General features: G+C 43.4%; 2 protein-coding genes across 3 annotated transcripts in view; one reads left to right on the forward strand and one right to left on the reverse strand.

Annotated features, from left to right (window-relative positions):
• Nucleotides 1-776: 776 nt before the first annotated feature.
• On the forward strand, nucleotides 777-10,999 carry LOC311310703 (piwi-like protein 1; the record flags this gene model as incomplete). 2 transcript variants are annotated; one of them, XM_084440233.1, is made up of 20 exons in its annotated part: nucleotides 777-851; nucleotides 1,226-1,328; nucleotides 1,727-1,855; nucleotides 2,589-2,803; nucleotides 3,210-3,331; nucleotides 3,455-3,535; nucleotides 4,089-4,286; nucleotides 4,961-5,069; nucleotides 5,325-5,451; nucleotides 6,063-6,180; nucleotides 6,543-6,657; nucleotides 7,569-7,756; nucleotides 8,296-8,368; nucleotides 8,671-8,871; nucleotides 9,429-9,532; nucleotides 9,675-9,745; nucleotides 9,894-10,047; nucleotides 10,370-10,495; nucleotides 10,584-10,731; nucleotides 10,883-10,999. In XM_084440233.1, the coding sequence occupies 20 exons, from the start codon at nucleotides 777-779 to the stop codon at nucleotides 10,997-10,999; spliced, it is 2,574 nt and encodes an 857-aa protein (XP_084296359.1). The 2 variants fall into 2 exon arrangements, with proteins under 2 accessions (XP_084296359.1, XP_084296360.1); XM_084440234.1 differs by having other exon boundaries at nucleotides 777-842.
• Nucleotides 11,000-14,333: 3,334 nt separating this feature from the next.
• rimbp2b (RIMS binding protein 2b) overlaps nucleotides 14,334-17,362 on the reverse strand; it is a gene marked incomplete at its 3' end in the record, with an annotated part of 36,447 nt that continues 33,418 nt past the window's right edge. Inside the window, exons 24-25 of the mRNA XM_084440263.1 lie at nucleotides 17,045-17,182; nucleotides 14,334-14,528 (exon numbers count right to left, since the gene is read on the reverse strand). Coding sequence (XP_084296389.1) covers nucleotides 14,334-14,528; nucleotides 17,045-17,182 — 333 coding nt within the window. The remainder of the gene's footprint in view (nucleotides 14,529-17,044; nucleotides 17,183-17,362) is intronic.

Below are 17,362 nucleotides of genomic sequence, written 5' to 3' on the forward strand. Positions count from 1 at the left end.
GTCGAATGTAAGTAGCTAACTAACTAAAGATAATGTTATAAGAAAGAGAATGATAATGCCAAACCAATTTGACAAGTAGTGTAAAGTTAAATCTAGCTCTAGGATTCACACAGGTGGCTAAAAAAATGTTTGAAAAAGTTATCAGCAATAGGTTAGCTACTAGCTAACCGTCAAATTGCCAATTAGTGTCGAATAGCTAACTTTAGCCAAAAGTCATGAACTTTATACTTAACTTTACAGTAATATTTGATGTAAATTAAGTCTCTGTAACTAAGTATTATATTAACATATATATAACATATAATATGTTATCAATATAGGCCGCTCTAAATTTGTATTCTCACAAATGTAACATTTCTCAACCTCGAGCACGAGGCGAATCCTGAGGGAATCCTGAGCACGTGACGGTTGAGGTTTATTATAGCTCACATGGGCGCCAGTGGACTCATTTTAAACTTTAACCAAAGGGAATCATTTATGCATATTGTAGTTGGCTAACGTTAACTAGGTAAGCACGCAGAGTTATTCAACTAAAAGGGGTTCCAACTGATGTTGAAAGTTTATTTTTTGCATACAGCAAAGTTAGCTAGCTAAACAGTTCGCTAGCAAGGTTAACTAACTTCAGCTAAGTGTTAAAAGTGGTTTTGGTGGCTAATGCCGCTAGTTAGCTAACATGTAAATGTTACTAGTTGGTATGTTAATGTCACAAGTTGTCACCTAAGAATTGTCAGTATTGAAATAATAATTAACAAACTAATTTCTTGCAGCAACCGAAAATGACAGGTAGAGCCAGAGCAAGGTCTCGAGGCCGAGCACGCGGCCAGGAGACTGGAGCACCTGGGGTGAGTATTGTTAGTCTGAGCATTTTCTGTAGAGCTGGGATACCCAGCTGTAGTATTGATGTGTTGCATAACTTGGCAGTCATATAATTAAGGTTACAGCTTAAAAAAAAGAAGGTATTAGTAACACTTACCTAATCGATATTGAATCGAATCGTGATAATCGATTTTGAACCTTGTGAATCGGAATCGAATAAATTCAGAATTGATTCTGAATCAATAAATGTTTTTTTAAACCCAGCCCTACTTCATTTATTCATTCATTAAATAAAAGATCGATTTTGGGATTCATGAATCGATTCTGAATCATTTGATTCTGAATCGATTCTGAATCAATTAATGGTTGTTTTTAAACCCAGCCCTATTGATTCTGTGCTTTTCTGAAGACCCCCTCTCAGGAAGTGGCTCAGGCGATCCCCCCTCCGTCCGAGAGCGAGCTGGTTGGACGAGGTCGACAGAGGACGGCTCCAGGAGCGGTGGCTTCTGAAGGTACCATGTTCTTATACAGGGGTGCAGACTTTTCACCTTTAGGTGAAAATAGCCGTTTTTAATCCAAAATAGGTCATTTGTTTGATCAGTTTATGTATGAGTTTGTATGTTTGTCACCTTTGTCACCTGTGATCTGTTTGCACCTCTGCTTATATATAACACATGATACATCTAACCTATGACACTAATAAAATAATGATATCTAAAGAAATATTAATGTTATACTGATTAACTGATTTTATTTGAAAGAATGTTAAAATAATACATAATGCTTTCCCAATTGGGCAACAATACATTGATTAAACCTCAATGATTAATCTACCCCATGACTAACCAAATAAGATTGGTATTGTTCTGATCAACTGCCTTATTCCCCTTCTCGTGTTTGGCCTCCATAGCTGTTCTAAAGATATCGGCAGGATTTCAGCAAGTGAAACTTGGAGAGCGAGGTCGAAGCCGCCGTGATTTTCATGATGCAGGAATCAACACCCGGCAGGCTATGGAACATGTGAAGGAGTCAAAGACTGGTATGTGTTCATTTACAGCTGTGATCAAGACAAATGTGTGTGCGTGTAGTTTGGAAGATGAGCCAAGGTTACCACCCTATATTAATGCAATACATAGCATTTTCTCAGAACTGCGCCCCCACAGGCTCTGCGAGTAAGTGCACTGTCGTAACGTTATCAGATAGGATCTGTGCACCAGCTTCACTACTTCCTGAAAGTCACTTGGCATCTTTATTTCCTGTCCAATATGATTGGATTAAGTGATTAATCAGGTGTGCGCTGGGTCTGCCGCACACCTGATTAATCACTTAATCCAATCATATTGGACAGGAAATAAAGATGCCAAGTGACTTTCAGGAAGTAGTGTATCTGGTGCACAGAGCCTATTGTCTTTTTCTTTTTCTGGCTTCCTCTGTGATGTTTCGCTTCGGTTTTCTCACCTCCGCCATGATATCATTGAGCTAAAAAAACAAAAAAAACAACACATGATATCCATAGACGCCAGAATAGTTAGCTACTACTGTGTTGTTTAAGCACAACGTTGCGCATGCGCACTTCGACTGAATGCTGCGTCCCGGGGGCGCAGGTTTTATAAGGTAATAAATGTCAATGTATTATCTTTCTGAGTAGACTGTTTGGATGATTCAGCTTACTTTTAGTAAATCTAATTGGAGAATTGGCACTAGACATGTTTGTAAAGGTCCAAATATCGGGATGTATTGCTTTAACCAGTACCTCTGTGACCTTCCTTCAGGTCAGTCTGGCTCTCCCATCGAGTTGAAGGCAAACTTTTTCCGCATCCTGTCCCGCCCTCAGTGGGTGCTGTACCAGTACCACGTGGATTACAAGCCCCCCATGGAGGCACGTCGCCTGCGCTCTGCCCTCCTGTTCCAGCATTCGGAGACCCTGGGACCGGCGCGCACCTTCGACGGAGCCATCCTCTTCCTGCCTCAAAGGCTGCAGAACACGGTATTGGACACCAGAGGGCAGTGTTGGGGCTGCTTATTCAAAGATGTTCACTTCTTCATTCTTCTGACTTAGAAACGCACAGTGGCCCTTATTTATCAATTGAGTGCAGAAATGATGGTACAACAGCGTCCACTAACATTCGTATGCATTAATTTTAGTACAACCTTATACTACTTACAATAACACATTCTTGAATCCATTCATCATCCATAAAAGTCTGTGGGGTGCTGGTTACCTGTGCCAGAGGACTCATTGAATGGTGTCATGACGTTCAGTGCTACACTAAAAAGCATAACATGTATGATTGGGGTTGACTAATACCTTTGTATTAAAACAGGGATAATGAGTTAATTATCTGGCTCTGTATTGGATTGTGAAAAACACGGATATGGAAATCTCTACGCAGGAGACGGTGCTTCACAGTGAGACCAGACACGGGGAGAAGGTCCAGATCACGGTGACCCTGACCAATGAGCTGCCCCCCACCTCCCCGGTGTGCCTGCAGTTCTACAACATCATCTTCAGGAGGTTAGACCGGCAGCTCGCAGCCCATTGTTGGATGATTGTATCAGCTATGAGCCCTAGAGACTATGAGCCCTAGAGGCCTCCCCCTGCCTCTAACCACCATGGTGTGGCTGTGTCTGGTTTTAGGGTGCTGAGGATGCTGAACATGCAGCAGATCGGACGCCACTACTACAACCCCAACGACCCGTTCAACATCCCCCAGCACAAGTACGTGTTCCATCTGCGCCAAGCGGAAAAAAGCGCTGAAAATGAGTTCTCTTCCCTCGTAAGGGCAGTTTAAATGAGTTCTCTGCCCTCGTAGGGGCAGTTTAAATGAGTTCTCTGCCCTCGTAGGGGCAGTTTAAATGAGTTCTCTGCCCTCGTAGGGGCAGTTTAAATGAGTTCTCTGCCCTCGTAGGGGCAGTTTAAAGTCCTGGTTTTGCACATTCCTGCCTCTGGTTGTAGCTGTTTTAATGACTGACTGACTACTGGTCATGTCACAAGTTGATCTATTTTATATTCTTTAACTGTGTTTGGTTTGTGTTTAATTTTAAATTATATTATTTGTGATGACATCTTATTGTATAACATTGTTTTTATTGTTGCTGCTTGTTTTGTCATCTTGGCTGCATTGAAAATGAAGGCCTGTCCATCAATTGTATTCCTGAGAAACTAAATAAAGGCGATGATGATGATGATGAGATCTCCACAGAGACAGGAGAAACTGAAAGTATTGTTGGGAGTTGCGGCGTTCCTTCCATTGTGTGTGTGTGTGTCCCAGGCTGACCATCTGGCCTGGCTTCACCACCACCATCCTCCAGTACGAGTCGAGCATCATGCTGTCCACGGACGTCAGCCACAAGGTGCTGCGCAGCGAGACGGTGCTGAGCTTCATGGCCGGTCTGAGGCAGCAGTGTGGGGAACAGCGCTTCCCCGAGGCTTGCACCAAGGAGCTGGTGGGGCTCATCGTCCTCACCAAGTAAGACACTTCATGGGGTACGGGGTCGTCTGTAGCTCACTTGGTAGAGCGGGGCGTTCAATGATCGAAGGGTCAGTGGTTCGAATCCCAGCTCCGACTGTCCACGTCAGTGTTCTTGAGCAAGACGCCCAACCCCAAATTGCTCCCAGTGAGCAGGTTAGCACCTTGCATGGCAGCTACCGCCATTGGTGTGTGAATGGGTGAATGAGAGGCCATTGTAAAGCGCTTGGAGTGCCGCTAAGGTGGAAAAGCGCTATATAAGTGCAGTCCATTTACCATTTCATTTCAAACCTTTATTTCTACTTGTAAAGCACTGAGGTTTCCCTCATTTACAATGTTGACGAGTTGTTGTTGACATGCCACTAGATACTTCGTACTAATGATCTGAATACAGTATTGGTCATGGGCCTCCCAAGAAAACTGTTTTAATATTTATTACAGTAAGTGTTTATTGGCTTGTAAAAACACAAACATTAGAATACAGATGAACACAAATACATAAAAAGTACCAAGACTGTTTTCAAAAAAGTTATTGGTGACGACCCCAAACACACGGCACCCAATTAAGACCTACATGAAGTGAAAGTCTAAAGATTAAATACTTGCGGTATTAGATTGGCCACCTCAGAACCCTGACCACTTTGTTCATGAATTTGATGATGGTTTTCCCTCAGGTACAACAACAAAACCTACCGGATAGATGACATCGCCTGGGACCACAACCCCAACAACACCTTTACCCGGGGAGATACTGAGATTTCATTCAAGAACTACTACAAGACGGTAGGTGTCCCGTCTGCTGCCGTCATGACCTTGAACAACAGTACTCTACTGATGGCTGACTGTTGCTTATGTTGTGTTTCTCTTTGTATTTTACTCTCTTTTTTTTGTGTAGTTTTACTCATTTTCTGTCTTTTTTGACCTGTGAAGCACTTTGTGACTCTGTGCTGTGAAAAGTGCTATATAAATCGTTTTTCTTTCCTTCCTTCCTTACTTATTTACTTAATAATAATGCTATCTCATCTACTCTGTCCTCAGCAATATGGCCTGGACATCACCGATGGCAACCAGGTGCTCCTGGTCAGCCATGTGAAGAAGTTGGGTCCTAGCGGAGGTCCGCCCCCTGGGCCGGCCATGCTGGTGCCTGAGTTCTGCTTCCTCACAGGTAACGGAACAGGCTCCCATCATGCCTCATGTGTAGGGATGAGACGGTATGGATTTTTGCGGTACGGTATCTAGTTACACTGTACGGTTTACGGTATTTCACGGTATACGGCATTTCACCTCAAATAGGCTGAGTTCTAGAGCCCTACAGTGCAACACATGATGGAAAATACATAATGTTGTAATTAAGCTCAGTTTATTAATAGCAATCTTATATTAAATAACAAAATTAACTTTTGCAAGCAACTTGAAATGTAAAGTTTCAGCAGCTCATTATTATGTAATACCATAAACACAGGGAATGTCACGGTTCTAATACGTTGACATTTGACACCGCGTTTCACGTCTCCTCCCTACTCGCGTGATCCAGCTTCTACTTTTGGAATGTGTGATTGTGTTTATTTTTGGAATGTGTGATTGTGTTTATTTTTGGAATGTGTGATTGTGTTTATTTTTGGAATGTGTGATTGTGTTTATTTTTGGAATGTGTGATTGTGTTTATTTTTGGAATGTGTGATTGTGTTTATTTTTGGAATGTGTGATTGTGTTTATTTTTGGAATGTGTGATTGTGTTTATTTTTGGAATGTGTGATTGTGTTTATTCCTCAACAGGCCTGACTGATAAGATGCGCTCTGACTTCAACATCATGAAGGACCTGTCCTCCCAAACCAGACTGACCCCAGAGCAGAGAGAGGGACGACTCACCCGCTTCGTCAACAACATCCACACGTACTCGCCTCACTCATTTTAATATAATTTATAGCATGGTTTTATTATTCGATAATAATCGGGGCCACAGCGCTCAGAACCGGTGCAGGAACAATATACAAAAACTTTGATCAACAATAAAGAAGGGTCCGCACTCAACTATGTTTATGCTCTTTTAATTCATAATGGTGGACAGACCTGACAGACGCGTTCGGCTCCTCAGTGTTTAGGGTTGACAGGTGAACAGGTGCTTGTTCCATGTAGCATGGTTTTATTAACACTAAACGTGATCTATCTTCTATGGCTTGTAACTCCTCCCTTGGTACGAACAGCATAGCCTGGATGTATCACACAACTTCTAATGGACCTCCTCTGTTTCTCAGGAACACCGAAGCCCAGAGGGAGATGAACACCTGGGGCCTCAACTTTGACAACAAACTGCTGAGCCTCACAGGCAGAGTCCTCCCTGCTGAGAGGATGGTCCAGGGGCCCAGAACGGTGCGGCTCCACCAATACAGATCAATCAATCAAAGCTTTATTTGTATAGCGCATTTCATACACAGAGGCAACACAATGCGCTTTACAGAGAACAAGGGAGGTGGGCATACGTCCCACTCTACATATTCCAGAGGAAAGCAAAAAAACGAATCACCCGGGGGCCAGATAAGTGAGCTGTAAAAATGATGTGCCATAACGGATCTTATTTCACTACCAGAGACTTCAGTGTCTCACAAATAACCTTTTCAGCCTCCTAACTATTACTATAGTTCAACATTATGGATTTTACGGCTACTAGTTGACTCAACGGATGTAGGTTTTGGGGATAAGCCTTGTCATTAGTTTATTACTGCCCAATCAGTGGCGGCGGAATCTGTTCCCCGCACAATCGGATTCTATCCAGACTACGCGAAACAGCAACCTCCTCGCCGAAGACTATTGTGATTATAATACAGGGTTTTTTCCTTCAATCCCCGAACGGTAGAGTCCAGCCAAGATCTTTCTCCAGCACTAGCACAGCGTAAACGAAGTATCAATCAATCAATCAAATTATTTGTATAGCACATTTCATACAAAGTAATCTCAAATTTCTTTACATACAGAAATAATAAGATAAAATGTATAATAAATAATAATAATAAAGAATACATCCATTTCCCACCCACACCCAAAAACATAGAAGAAGAGAGAGAGGATAGAGAGGCAGACAAATAAAAAGGCACCAATTATTCTTAGGCCTGGGAGAATAAATGTGTTTTCAGCTTGGTTATAAAGGATGGGACAGTTGTGGAATGTCTCAGGTCATCAGGCAACTTGTTCCAGAGTTTTGGGCCGTAGAGACTGAAGGTGAAATATGGAGATGGGTCTGGCGATGCGAGACTGCTACTAATCAAAGTGTGTGCTTCTCCCAGTACGAGTACAACCCCTGGGCGGCCGACTGGTCCAAGGAGATGAGAGGGATACCTCTGATCAGCAGCCGCCCCCTGGAGAACTGGATCATGTTTCACACGAGCCGCAACGCGGAAGAGGCCCAGACGCTCCTCCAGACCCTCCACAAGGTGGCACAGCCGCTGGGCGTCCGCATGCAGAGGGCCGTCATGTAAGTTCTCTCACACTGGGATGTTGTCGGACAAGGCAACGGCGCCATCTAGTGGAGTGTCGACAAGCAGCGCTTATTACAATGACAGGGTTTGCACAAGGTGTTTGAATTTTGAGGGGGAAATCAAGTACTGGAATACCTTGAAAATAGCCCTTTTTATAACGGTGCTTAAAAAGACATTTCAGCACCATGGACAGTGCCACAGATTTTATCAGTGACCTGATTATTTTTTTTAGCCGCAATCAATGAGTGAGGTCGTTGAAAACGAAAAAATAATGCTTGAAGTACTTAAGTCCATGCATTCCATTTAGTAATGTCTTTATGAACCCGGTAATGAGCCCTGCTGTGAATGTTCCCAATTAAAGATGCAGTATGTAAGATTTTCATCAGATTTTAGTATTGCTATGATAAATGGAGAGGGATAAGTGACTCAGCTCTACACCTGTATGGCTATGCTACAGCAAGCATAATAACTATGCAGCTTTAGGAAGGTATTACATGACATTGAGATGGTGAATCAGTGGTTGTCCTGTATCCAGGATTCAGTACGAAGATCGGCAGGAGTCTCTCCTCAAGGCCCTGCAGCAGAACGTCAGAGAGGGCACCCAGATGGTCCGTCTCCATTCTCTCTCTTTCTTTCTCTCTCTTTCTTTCTTTCCCTCTTTCTCTCTCTCTTTCTCTCTCTTTCTTTCTTTCCCTCTTTCTCTCTCTTTCTCTTTCTTTCTTTCTTTCCTTCCCTCTTTCTCTTTCTCTTTCCTTCTCTCTTTATTTCTTTCTATCTTTCTCTCTCTTTCTCTCTTTCATTCAATCAATATTTGTTTTAGCAGCTGTCAATCAGCACCTGAGTGTAACTGGTGTTGGTTGGGTGACGGGTTCAGGATTGTAACTCAGAAACTGCTTCTTCTCTTCCTCAGGTGGTGGTGGTCCTGCCCAGCAACAGGAAGGACAAGTATGACAGTGTGAAGAAGTACCTGTGTGTGGACTGCCCCACGCCCAGCCAGTGTGTGCTGTCCCGCACCCTCGGCCGGCCCGGGGCGCTCATGACCGTGGCCACCAAGATCGTCCTGCAGATGAACTGCAAGATGGGAGGAGAGCTGTGGAGTGTGGAGATCCCAGTGAGTGTCACACCCCCCCACCCTCACCTCAGTTCTAGGACAGCAGTTGGACCCTAATTAGACCCTGCCTAATTAGACCCTTAACTTCAATTCATGAGCTGAATTATCGGTATGTATTGAAAATCTGACATTCCACTTAGGGTTTCAAATTTCAAGGAATTTCATTAATCGATAACTGTTAACCTTAACAAACTATAGTCGATTCATTGATAAGAACGTCCCACGCCGGACTGCACTTTGCTCGCTTCACTTTTGTCGTCTTCCGCTGTATCTTTGAAATTTCCCGGCATCCCAATTTAGCCTTGACTACGTGGCGTGGCGCCCTCATGTGCAGTCAGACCATCAGGATTACATTTCACGCAACTCCCGTTGATAACGTTTGTTAAAAAAAAAAAAAAAATCTGTTCCATTAACAAGCAATTAATCGAGTTACCAAATCTTACTCGAGTAAATTCTTAGCGCCAATTAATCGATAGTCGATTAACTGTTAACATCCCTGATTCCACTCATAAACTGTTGTTGTAGTACCAGTCTGGCATCTCTCTCGTGCTCCACAGCTCAAGCAGCTGATGGTCATCGGTATCGACTGTTACCACGACACTTCTGCTGGGAAGAGGTCCATCGGTGCCCTGGTGGCCAGTCTCAACCAGGGCATGTCCAGGTAGGGGCTGACATTAACCACCCAGCCGCCATTTTGGCGACGTTGCTCGTCAGTTTGCAATTTTCCCTTGCACATTCTGTAGCTCAGTGACCGCACTAGCTGTGCTATAGGATGCTCGGTAATGAACAGAGCGGTTTTCCAGATGGTACTCCAAGTGCGTGCTCCAAGACCGCGGCCAAGAGATCATGGACGGACTGAAGGGGCCGCTGAAGGGTGAGTTCAGTCGATATAAAAACCATCCACAGTGGACAGGCTCCATTTTCAACACCCATCTGACCCTTGTCCTAAGTCGACTTGGGCTGAATGAATAAGATGGAAGTAATCACCCTCGCTTATGGTCCGTATGTTCACTCTCGCCCAGGTGCGCTGAAGTCCTGGCTGAAGTACAACAACTGCCTGCCATCGCGCATCATCATCTACCGTGACGGCGTGGGGGACGGCATGCTGCAGAGCGTGGTCAACTACGAGGTGCCCCAGATCATGGAGTCCATCAAGTCCATCGGCCAGGACTACGCGTAAGAGCCAGCTTGGAGGCGTAGAGTAACACTGGCCGCTGTGCCATTTCAACCTGCTCGTCTCCCATCATTGATACTGTTCTTTTTAAGATATTTTAAAGATATTTGGGGGGGTATTTGTGCTTTTATAGGCTATAAGGAAGTGTAGAGTGATGGGGAAGGTGGGAGAGAGAGAGGGGAGGATACGCAGCACAGGGCCTAGACGGATTCGAACCTGGGCCGCTGCGATAAGGACTAGCCTTAACGCGGTTCGCGCCTTAACCGAGGAGCCACCAGGGGGCGCCCCCATTGATCCTGTCCTCTCCTCCATTGTCGCCCCCAGGCCCAAGCTGACCGTGGTGGTGGTGAAGAAGCGTATCAGCTCCAGGTTCTTCGCCCGTATCGACGGCAAGCTGGCCAACCCTCCCCCCGGGACCGTCGTGGACACCGAGGTCACCCGCCCCGAGTGGTACGCCGACCCCGCTAATCACTCCGGTCAATCCAATCAAACATGTCCGCCCTGGTCTGACTCCAGACTGACTACCCTCCGTTCGCAGGTACGACTTCTTCATCGTGAGCCAGGCGGTCCGCATGGGCAGCGTCTCTCCGACCCACTACAACGTGGTGTACGACAGCAGCGGCCTCAAGCCCGACCACATGCAACGGCTGACCTACAAACTCTGCCACATGTACTACAACTGGCAGGTAGGCCGGGTTCTCGCTGACTTAACTACCGTTCCCTCTGTGGCTTAACCCTTGGCCCTGTCCTCGTTGGTTGAATGTAATATTTTTATGCAGATTTGAGTGTAAACCTTGTTGCGGCGGAATAAGGTCATTGGTTTGTTGTGTTCCCCAGGGTATCATCCGCGTGCCTGCGCCCTGCCAGTATGCCCACAAGCTGGCCTTCCTGGTGGGACAGAGCATCCATAAAGAGCCCAGCATGCACCTGGATGACTTCCTTTACTACTTGTAAGGATGGCAACAGTATGAAGAGCACATTGAAGACGTGACGTTGATTTCCTTCAAATGTTCAGATTTTTCTTTAGAAAACATTTCTAAGACATGCCACTTCCAAGCCAAGTTTTGATTGACTTCAGATGTAGATTTGTATTGTTTGGCCAAGTATCCTTTTTATATGCTAGCCTGTAGGGGAAGAAACCCTTCAAGAATTTCTTTTTTACTTTTTGAGATTTCATCTATTTGAATTGCTACTGTTTTTGTTTTTCATTCTTATAGACTACTGTAGATATAGTCGCAATACAGTAAAAAAAAATTCGAGTCAACACATTTAAAAAAAATATTATTTTATTTTTGAAAAGTGTTCACTGTTCTAAGATGTTTGCCACCATGGTTCATTTTGAGTTAATGAGTACTCTTATGTACTGAGACATTAGTACTTTTCACAATAATTGAAATAGTTGCTGATAGCTTGTTTTATATTGAAACATTAAATTTGTTATAGCGTCAAGTACAGTTGTATTGTCTGAAGGGACATGTGGATCAAGTTTGATTAATATAATTGAATAAATTATTTTTGATCAGTGTTATCCAAGCCAGACTGGGAAATTGTAGCTGATGCTTGCTGGAATGGGATGCATTCATCATTGTTCATGCCCAAACAACACATGGCAACAGGGAAAGACTCGTAGCACAAGTCATACAAAATATCAAATTTATTTTGATTTAAAAATTGCACATGCACACCCACACAATATTTTGTGACCAATATAGGCTGATAGCTCTTTTCATAAAGCTAGCACACAATTGCAGACCTTTAAAACATCATGGTTTTGAAGACACCAGGGGGAAAGCTTGCACTGTTTGATTATAAAGTTTAATGTACAAAAAAGGCAGTCTGAAAATCAAGTATAAACATTTAAAAACAATTTACAAATGGACAAAGTACAAAAAGAGCAACTGTCACTCAAAATAATGTATAGAAGCAATGACAACTTATGGTTCATATATTTACTGTTCCGTTGATTTAAAATGCCTGTTTGGCTGAGAAATGTACATAAAGTTATACAGAATGTTTTTTCTACATTCTTTTTTGGCAGTTTCAGTTCAAATCTCATGAGTAGTTAGAATCTGATTTTGAGGTGGGTCAAAGAATGGAATGGTTAACAGAATGGTAGACGGAGAAAACAGGTGGGGAAACGTGGAGTTTCATACACAGTCAGGACCAGAGATGGTTGGACATCTGCACAATCCTTAAGAATAGTTTTGATAAATACATTGGCTTCCAATTCATCATACATTCACTACTCTGCTAGTTGGGAGATGATACAAATACAGTACTTTTACCCATTGCCACCACGAGCACAGCCTAGGATAATCACTTTGTAAGTGAACTGGAGGGTTGGCAGTCGCCGACCTTTTATGAATTTAAACTGTTTTTTATGTTTTGGGGGTCACTAATGGAGGTAGGCTTGTGTTGAGAATAGAATCCAACTTCTGTGAGTAAAATAATTTGATGGGGCCCGTCAACTAAAGGTCAGTCAATCAATCCTGATGTTTGTTTACTGGGTCAGTCAAACAACATTCTCATGCTGCATGAATGCAAGAATCAAAACTTGACAATGTTTATACTATGAAACGAAAACGGCTACCAAATGTATGTGGTTTCACTCACACATGCATAATTGTTGCACATGAAGAATGTTGATTTGGTTCAACCTGACCCTGAAACCCAGTGTTGATTGAGTGATAGTTTCTTAACATATCTTGTACATCAATGTGCGCAAATATGGGATTGCAAATGCAGAGTGAATTTAATATAATATACAGAATTACACAAAAAACAAAATAAAGTGCCCAAGTCTTTTCCATGAGTCATACAGAATGTGCAATAAAAACGATCCTACGCAGGGATAAATGTGGACTTTCAGAGACCAAATTCTTTACATACTTCCATGGCAATGACAGCAATTCTCTATTTTCCTGTTAACGTTATCTGAACAACTGACTTTCAAGTGTGTTACGTCCCTCGTAAGAAGCGAGAAATCTGGAAAACAACCTCCAATTAGCTTTGACATTTTTACTATACGGACAGAAAGTGACTGAAGATTCAAGCAAGCTGTGAACGTTCATGTCCCCCACAAAACAACACTCATACAAGCAATAAGCTGCATATCACTAGTCCTAATTTGCGAATACGTTTCATTTTGTAAACGCAACGACATGAATGCATAAAAAAAAGAGAAGAGATACAAACCATTGTGCATTTATAAGGCAAATACATGGAGGCTGGTTTGCTCTAGGCATTTCATGATCGTTCAACTATTTCAAAAGAAAAGACGTGATGCTGTTTTTAGCAACCCTGTCCCATCTATTAATGTGCTTGTCCAGAGGAGGTCTGAAAAATAGTTTCGTGGTAAATTCTCTTGGAGGTTTGATTTAACTTCAGTTTCCGTCTGGAACCACACACACACACACACACACACACACACACACACACACACACACACACTACCATACCTCTGCACAACAAATGAGTGTGTACCTGGGCAGTATGTTCTGCCAAGCCAACAGTTCCCCTCGACCCTCGACCCCATCTTCATACTGTACCAAGCTCCAAGGTTCAACTGCACAAACCAATCGTTCCAAAAACACTCCACGGTCCTAATGTCCAAACAGACACGGCTTTCAGTTTGCATGTGCTTTCAAAGACCAGACGGGAATGATAACTATGTGCTTTAGATAAACATGCAAACTGCTCATACAGTTGAAGTTACCTCAGCAGCTTTCAACAAGCTCAAGTCTGCTCCTCGAGCTCAACTTGCTCCTGTTCTTTCTCTGTTACAGTATGGATACCACACGTTTAGGATGGGCCGACGCTACGCGTGCGACCTTAACCGCACCGTCTACTTCCTGTTCTTTAAGCCAGGCATATATGTCACTTCTGGTTCTTTACGCCAGGCGTGTGTCACATGTGACATCGAACGCCGGCCTTCCCAAAATGGAGGATTCCAGGACACAGCCTGTCTGTCCTTTCGCTGCTCTGAGCCTCTAGCAGCTGAACACATGAACCAGAGCTCAGCTCAGGACACTCGACACAATGTCAACCTAGAAGATCTCTGGATCATATTCAAAATATGTACTGTAATTAAATAAGAAAATACGGATTCTAATATACAACAGATATGAACAGATTTATAAGAATACAGCAATTGCAAAACTTATAATTGCCAAATCCATGTTTTGACCACTATATTATTTTGTCTTTCACTGAATTTAAATGACAGTAATGGAAGAGGGAGATTAATATGATGTGGTTGACGACACACTTGATCAAGTATATCGAGAGATTATTTTACAGCGGCGAGTCTTTTCAATAGTTTCTTCCCTTTGGAGAGTAGTCCGTTTTTCTTTGTGGAGGACAAGTCGCGCGGGCCCCTGACGGGACTGCCGGGCCCCACGGTGGCCGGGCCAGAACCGGGGATGTGTCGGCGCACAGTGGGCGAGGCGGCTCTTCTGGGCGGACCCGATTTTTCCATCGGAACCTAATGGGAGACCCGTAAGGGACAGTTCAGGGGGTTAAAAAGCCAGCGTCTCTCGCACCCCAGTCATTACTCCCCTCCACTGTCCTTTCTGTCCCAGCAGGGCCACCATAGCTCTGGACTCCCCAAGTCTATCTCCCTCATTGGTGCAACCCCCATCAACGTGTCAATGATTGGATGTTGTCTTGTTAGCGTACTGAGGTACTGTGCACCCCCCCCCCCCCCCCACACTGCCATGTAGGAACAGTCTTAGATCAAGTGGCTTTAAGTGATCAAGTCTAAAATACCAGAGGATATGAGCAAACTTTAGGTTCTCTCTTTCCTGCTCTCTCCATCAGTAACACATTTCCTGCTGCGGTCTCTCAAGAGTGGCTATCAATGGCAAAGGCAATGCCTTTCACACAAAAACAAGATACAACAAAGTACTGTATTACATTATGGGACAAAATATGACAGCAAAGGATTGTTTAAATATATAGTCTTACTTACATACTGTACAACTGGGTTACAGAGAAACATCTAATATCTAAATATTCCTTCATTGTAATCATGAGCTAAAAGGCTTCCTTTAAATTGCACTTAGGAGAAATGTGTTTTCAAGATACCATTAACATGAGACTAGTCTCCGGATGAATATAGCTACATATAACATACCAATGTCCAAATCAATAAACGAGAAAGTTGCACATTGAATGTTCATAGTTTTATGATATGTAAAGAGGAGATGAGTTATCAATTTACCAGTTTTGAAGCAATTTATCAAGGTAACTTCATCAAGGTAACTTCAAGGTTGTTGGAACCAATTCAACCTGCTTTAAAAAAGTTTAATTTACAAATCTGGTCGCAAACACTCAGATATTTATGCAAACTGAATAAAAAATGAGATTCTCCATTTCTCATGTTAATCAAAATGAAGTTTGAATCTATTTAATGCCAGTCTCTATGAGGAAAAAATGTTAGTAGCTCAATTTGCCATTTCGCATCATTCCTTATGTGAAAGAGAAAAAGTGCACCCCACAAGCAACTTAATGGCTTCTATAGAAGATGTTGGGAGCCGGCCATGCCGTCCGCTCCCAGCAGTATGGCTACTGTAACACCATTTATCTGTTTGAGAGGACGGCCTCTCTAGCGGTTATCCGTGTTTGTTTATTTCCTGGATTAAGTTTGGCGGGGTGCACTACTTCAAGGAGAGGGGAAGGTTCTGTCGGGGGGGTCTAGTTGAATCTAGCGCTACTTCTACAGGGAGGCGATCTGGACGTGCAACGATGGCCTTTTAGCTTTCCATGAGTTACAGCAGGAGTCTAGTAGAGGGAGACGGACATCGTAAGGTACAACACTCAGAGAAACAACTGAAGATACCATGCTGCTCGTTTAATGCATTGTCTCGGGCGAGTATCCGTCAGCGAATACGACAAACTATCCTACCATGATCCAATTGTTCTGTCCGGGAGTTTTATACCCTACTCCTCTACACTTCGGGGTCAAACAGAGGGGGAGGAAGGTCGTGGGAAGGTGTGTGTCGCGTACCATAACCTAAGGGAACCCATGTCACCTGCATTAGACCAGGGGAGCGTAATCTTGGTATCCTCAGTTGCTCACTTACGTGACGGAAACACAGCCTCTAAGGTGTGAAATGAACACTCTTCTTCTGTTTTGCCAAGCGGTGAGAGACAAGAAATAAAAAAAAAATGCAGTGATGGCATTTCAATAAATCTGCACTATGAGAATGACAAATCATAAAACAAGGAAAGAAATCTCAGATGAAACCTGTTGATATTCAAACATCAGTTGCAGTTATTCGTTCAACAAAGAATTATTGACACATTATATTTACAGCTAGTGATGTCATTACTTTTAAAATTACACTCTGATAGCAACATGAGCTATTTGACGTCTTTGCGTGCTATTTTACAGTTAAGCAATATACAAAAACAAGGCTTTCAAGAGCAATACAAAAGTTCTACTGTACTCAACCTCTTTTTTTGTTATAAAACTGTTCCAAGGAGAATTCATGCATCTTAAAGATCCAACATGCGGAGCTACACTCTGGATAATTCATCCTCCAGTACATGAAAACTAATTCCCCCTGTTAGAAATTATTTTAGATCAAACACAGATTATATTCATAAAGCATTTTTACAATGCCGAATCTGCATGTGCAAAAACATTGCTTGTTGACTGCCTTTCCCCCCCAAGATATTACAGTTACAGAACATGTGCTGTAAAACGATTCTCTGATATGCTTTATGAATACAGTATGTCCAGATATTTGACAAGGCATATATTTCCCCCTCACAGTCAACATGAAAAATAAAAGTGTCACGTATGAACTGAGTTTTTCCATATTTCTGAGACGTCAACACTGTTTACAGCATTAGGCTCCAGTCAGAATCCCCTTCGCAATTTCAGCAGTGAGACACACACAAGCACAGACAGAGGAGGAGAGAGAGAGAGAGAGAGAGGGAAGTTGGAGAGAGCGGATGGATGAGAGAGGGCTAGTACTGCGAAAGAGCATGTACCCTTTTGGTCTTCATCATCCTGGCGGGGTCGTCCTGGGGGTATCGCGACGGGGTATCGGTGAGGAAAACCTCTACATCATCAGGCACTTCTTCTAGAAAGTTGGAGGGAACAAGACCCTTGTGTCCATTGAGTTCACCCTAAGAGAGAGAGAGAGAGAGGGAGAGACAGGGAGAGAGAGAGAGAGAGAGAGGGAGAAAGAGAGGGAGGGAGAGAGAGAGAGAGAGGGAGGGAGAGAGAGAGAGGGAGGGGGAGAGAGACAGAGAGAGAGAGACAGAGGGAGAGAGGGAGGGAGAGAGAGAGAGGGAGACAGAGAGAGA

The sequence above is a fragment of the Borostomias antarcticus genome, assembly GCF_949987555.1.
Source record: "Borostomias antarcticus genome assembly, chromosome: 6".
Lineage (NCBI taxonomy): Eukaryota > Metazoa > Chordata > Actinopteri > Stomiiformes > Stomiidae > Borostomias > Borostomias antarcticus.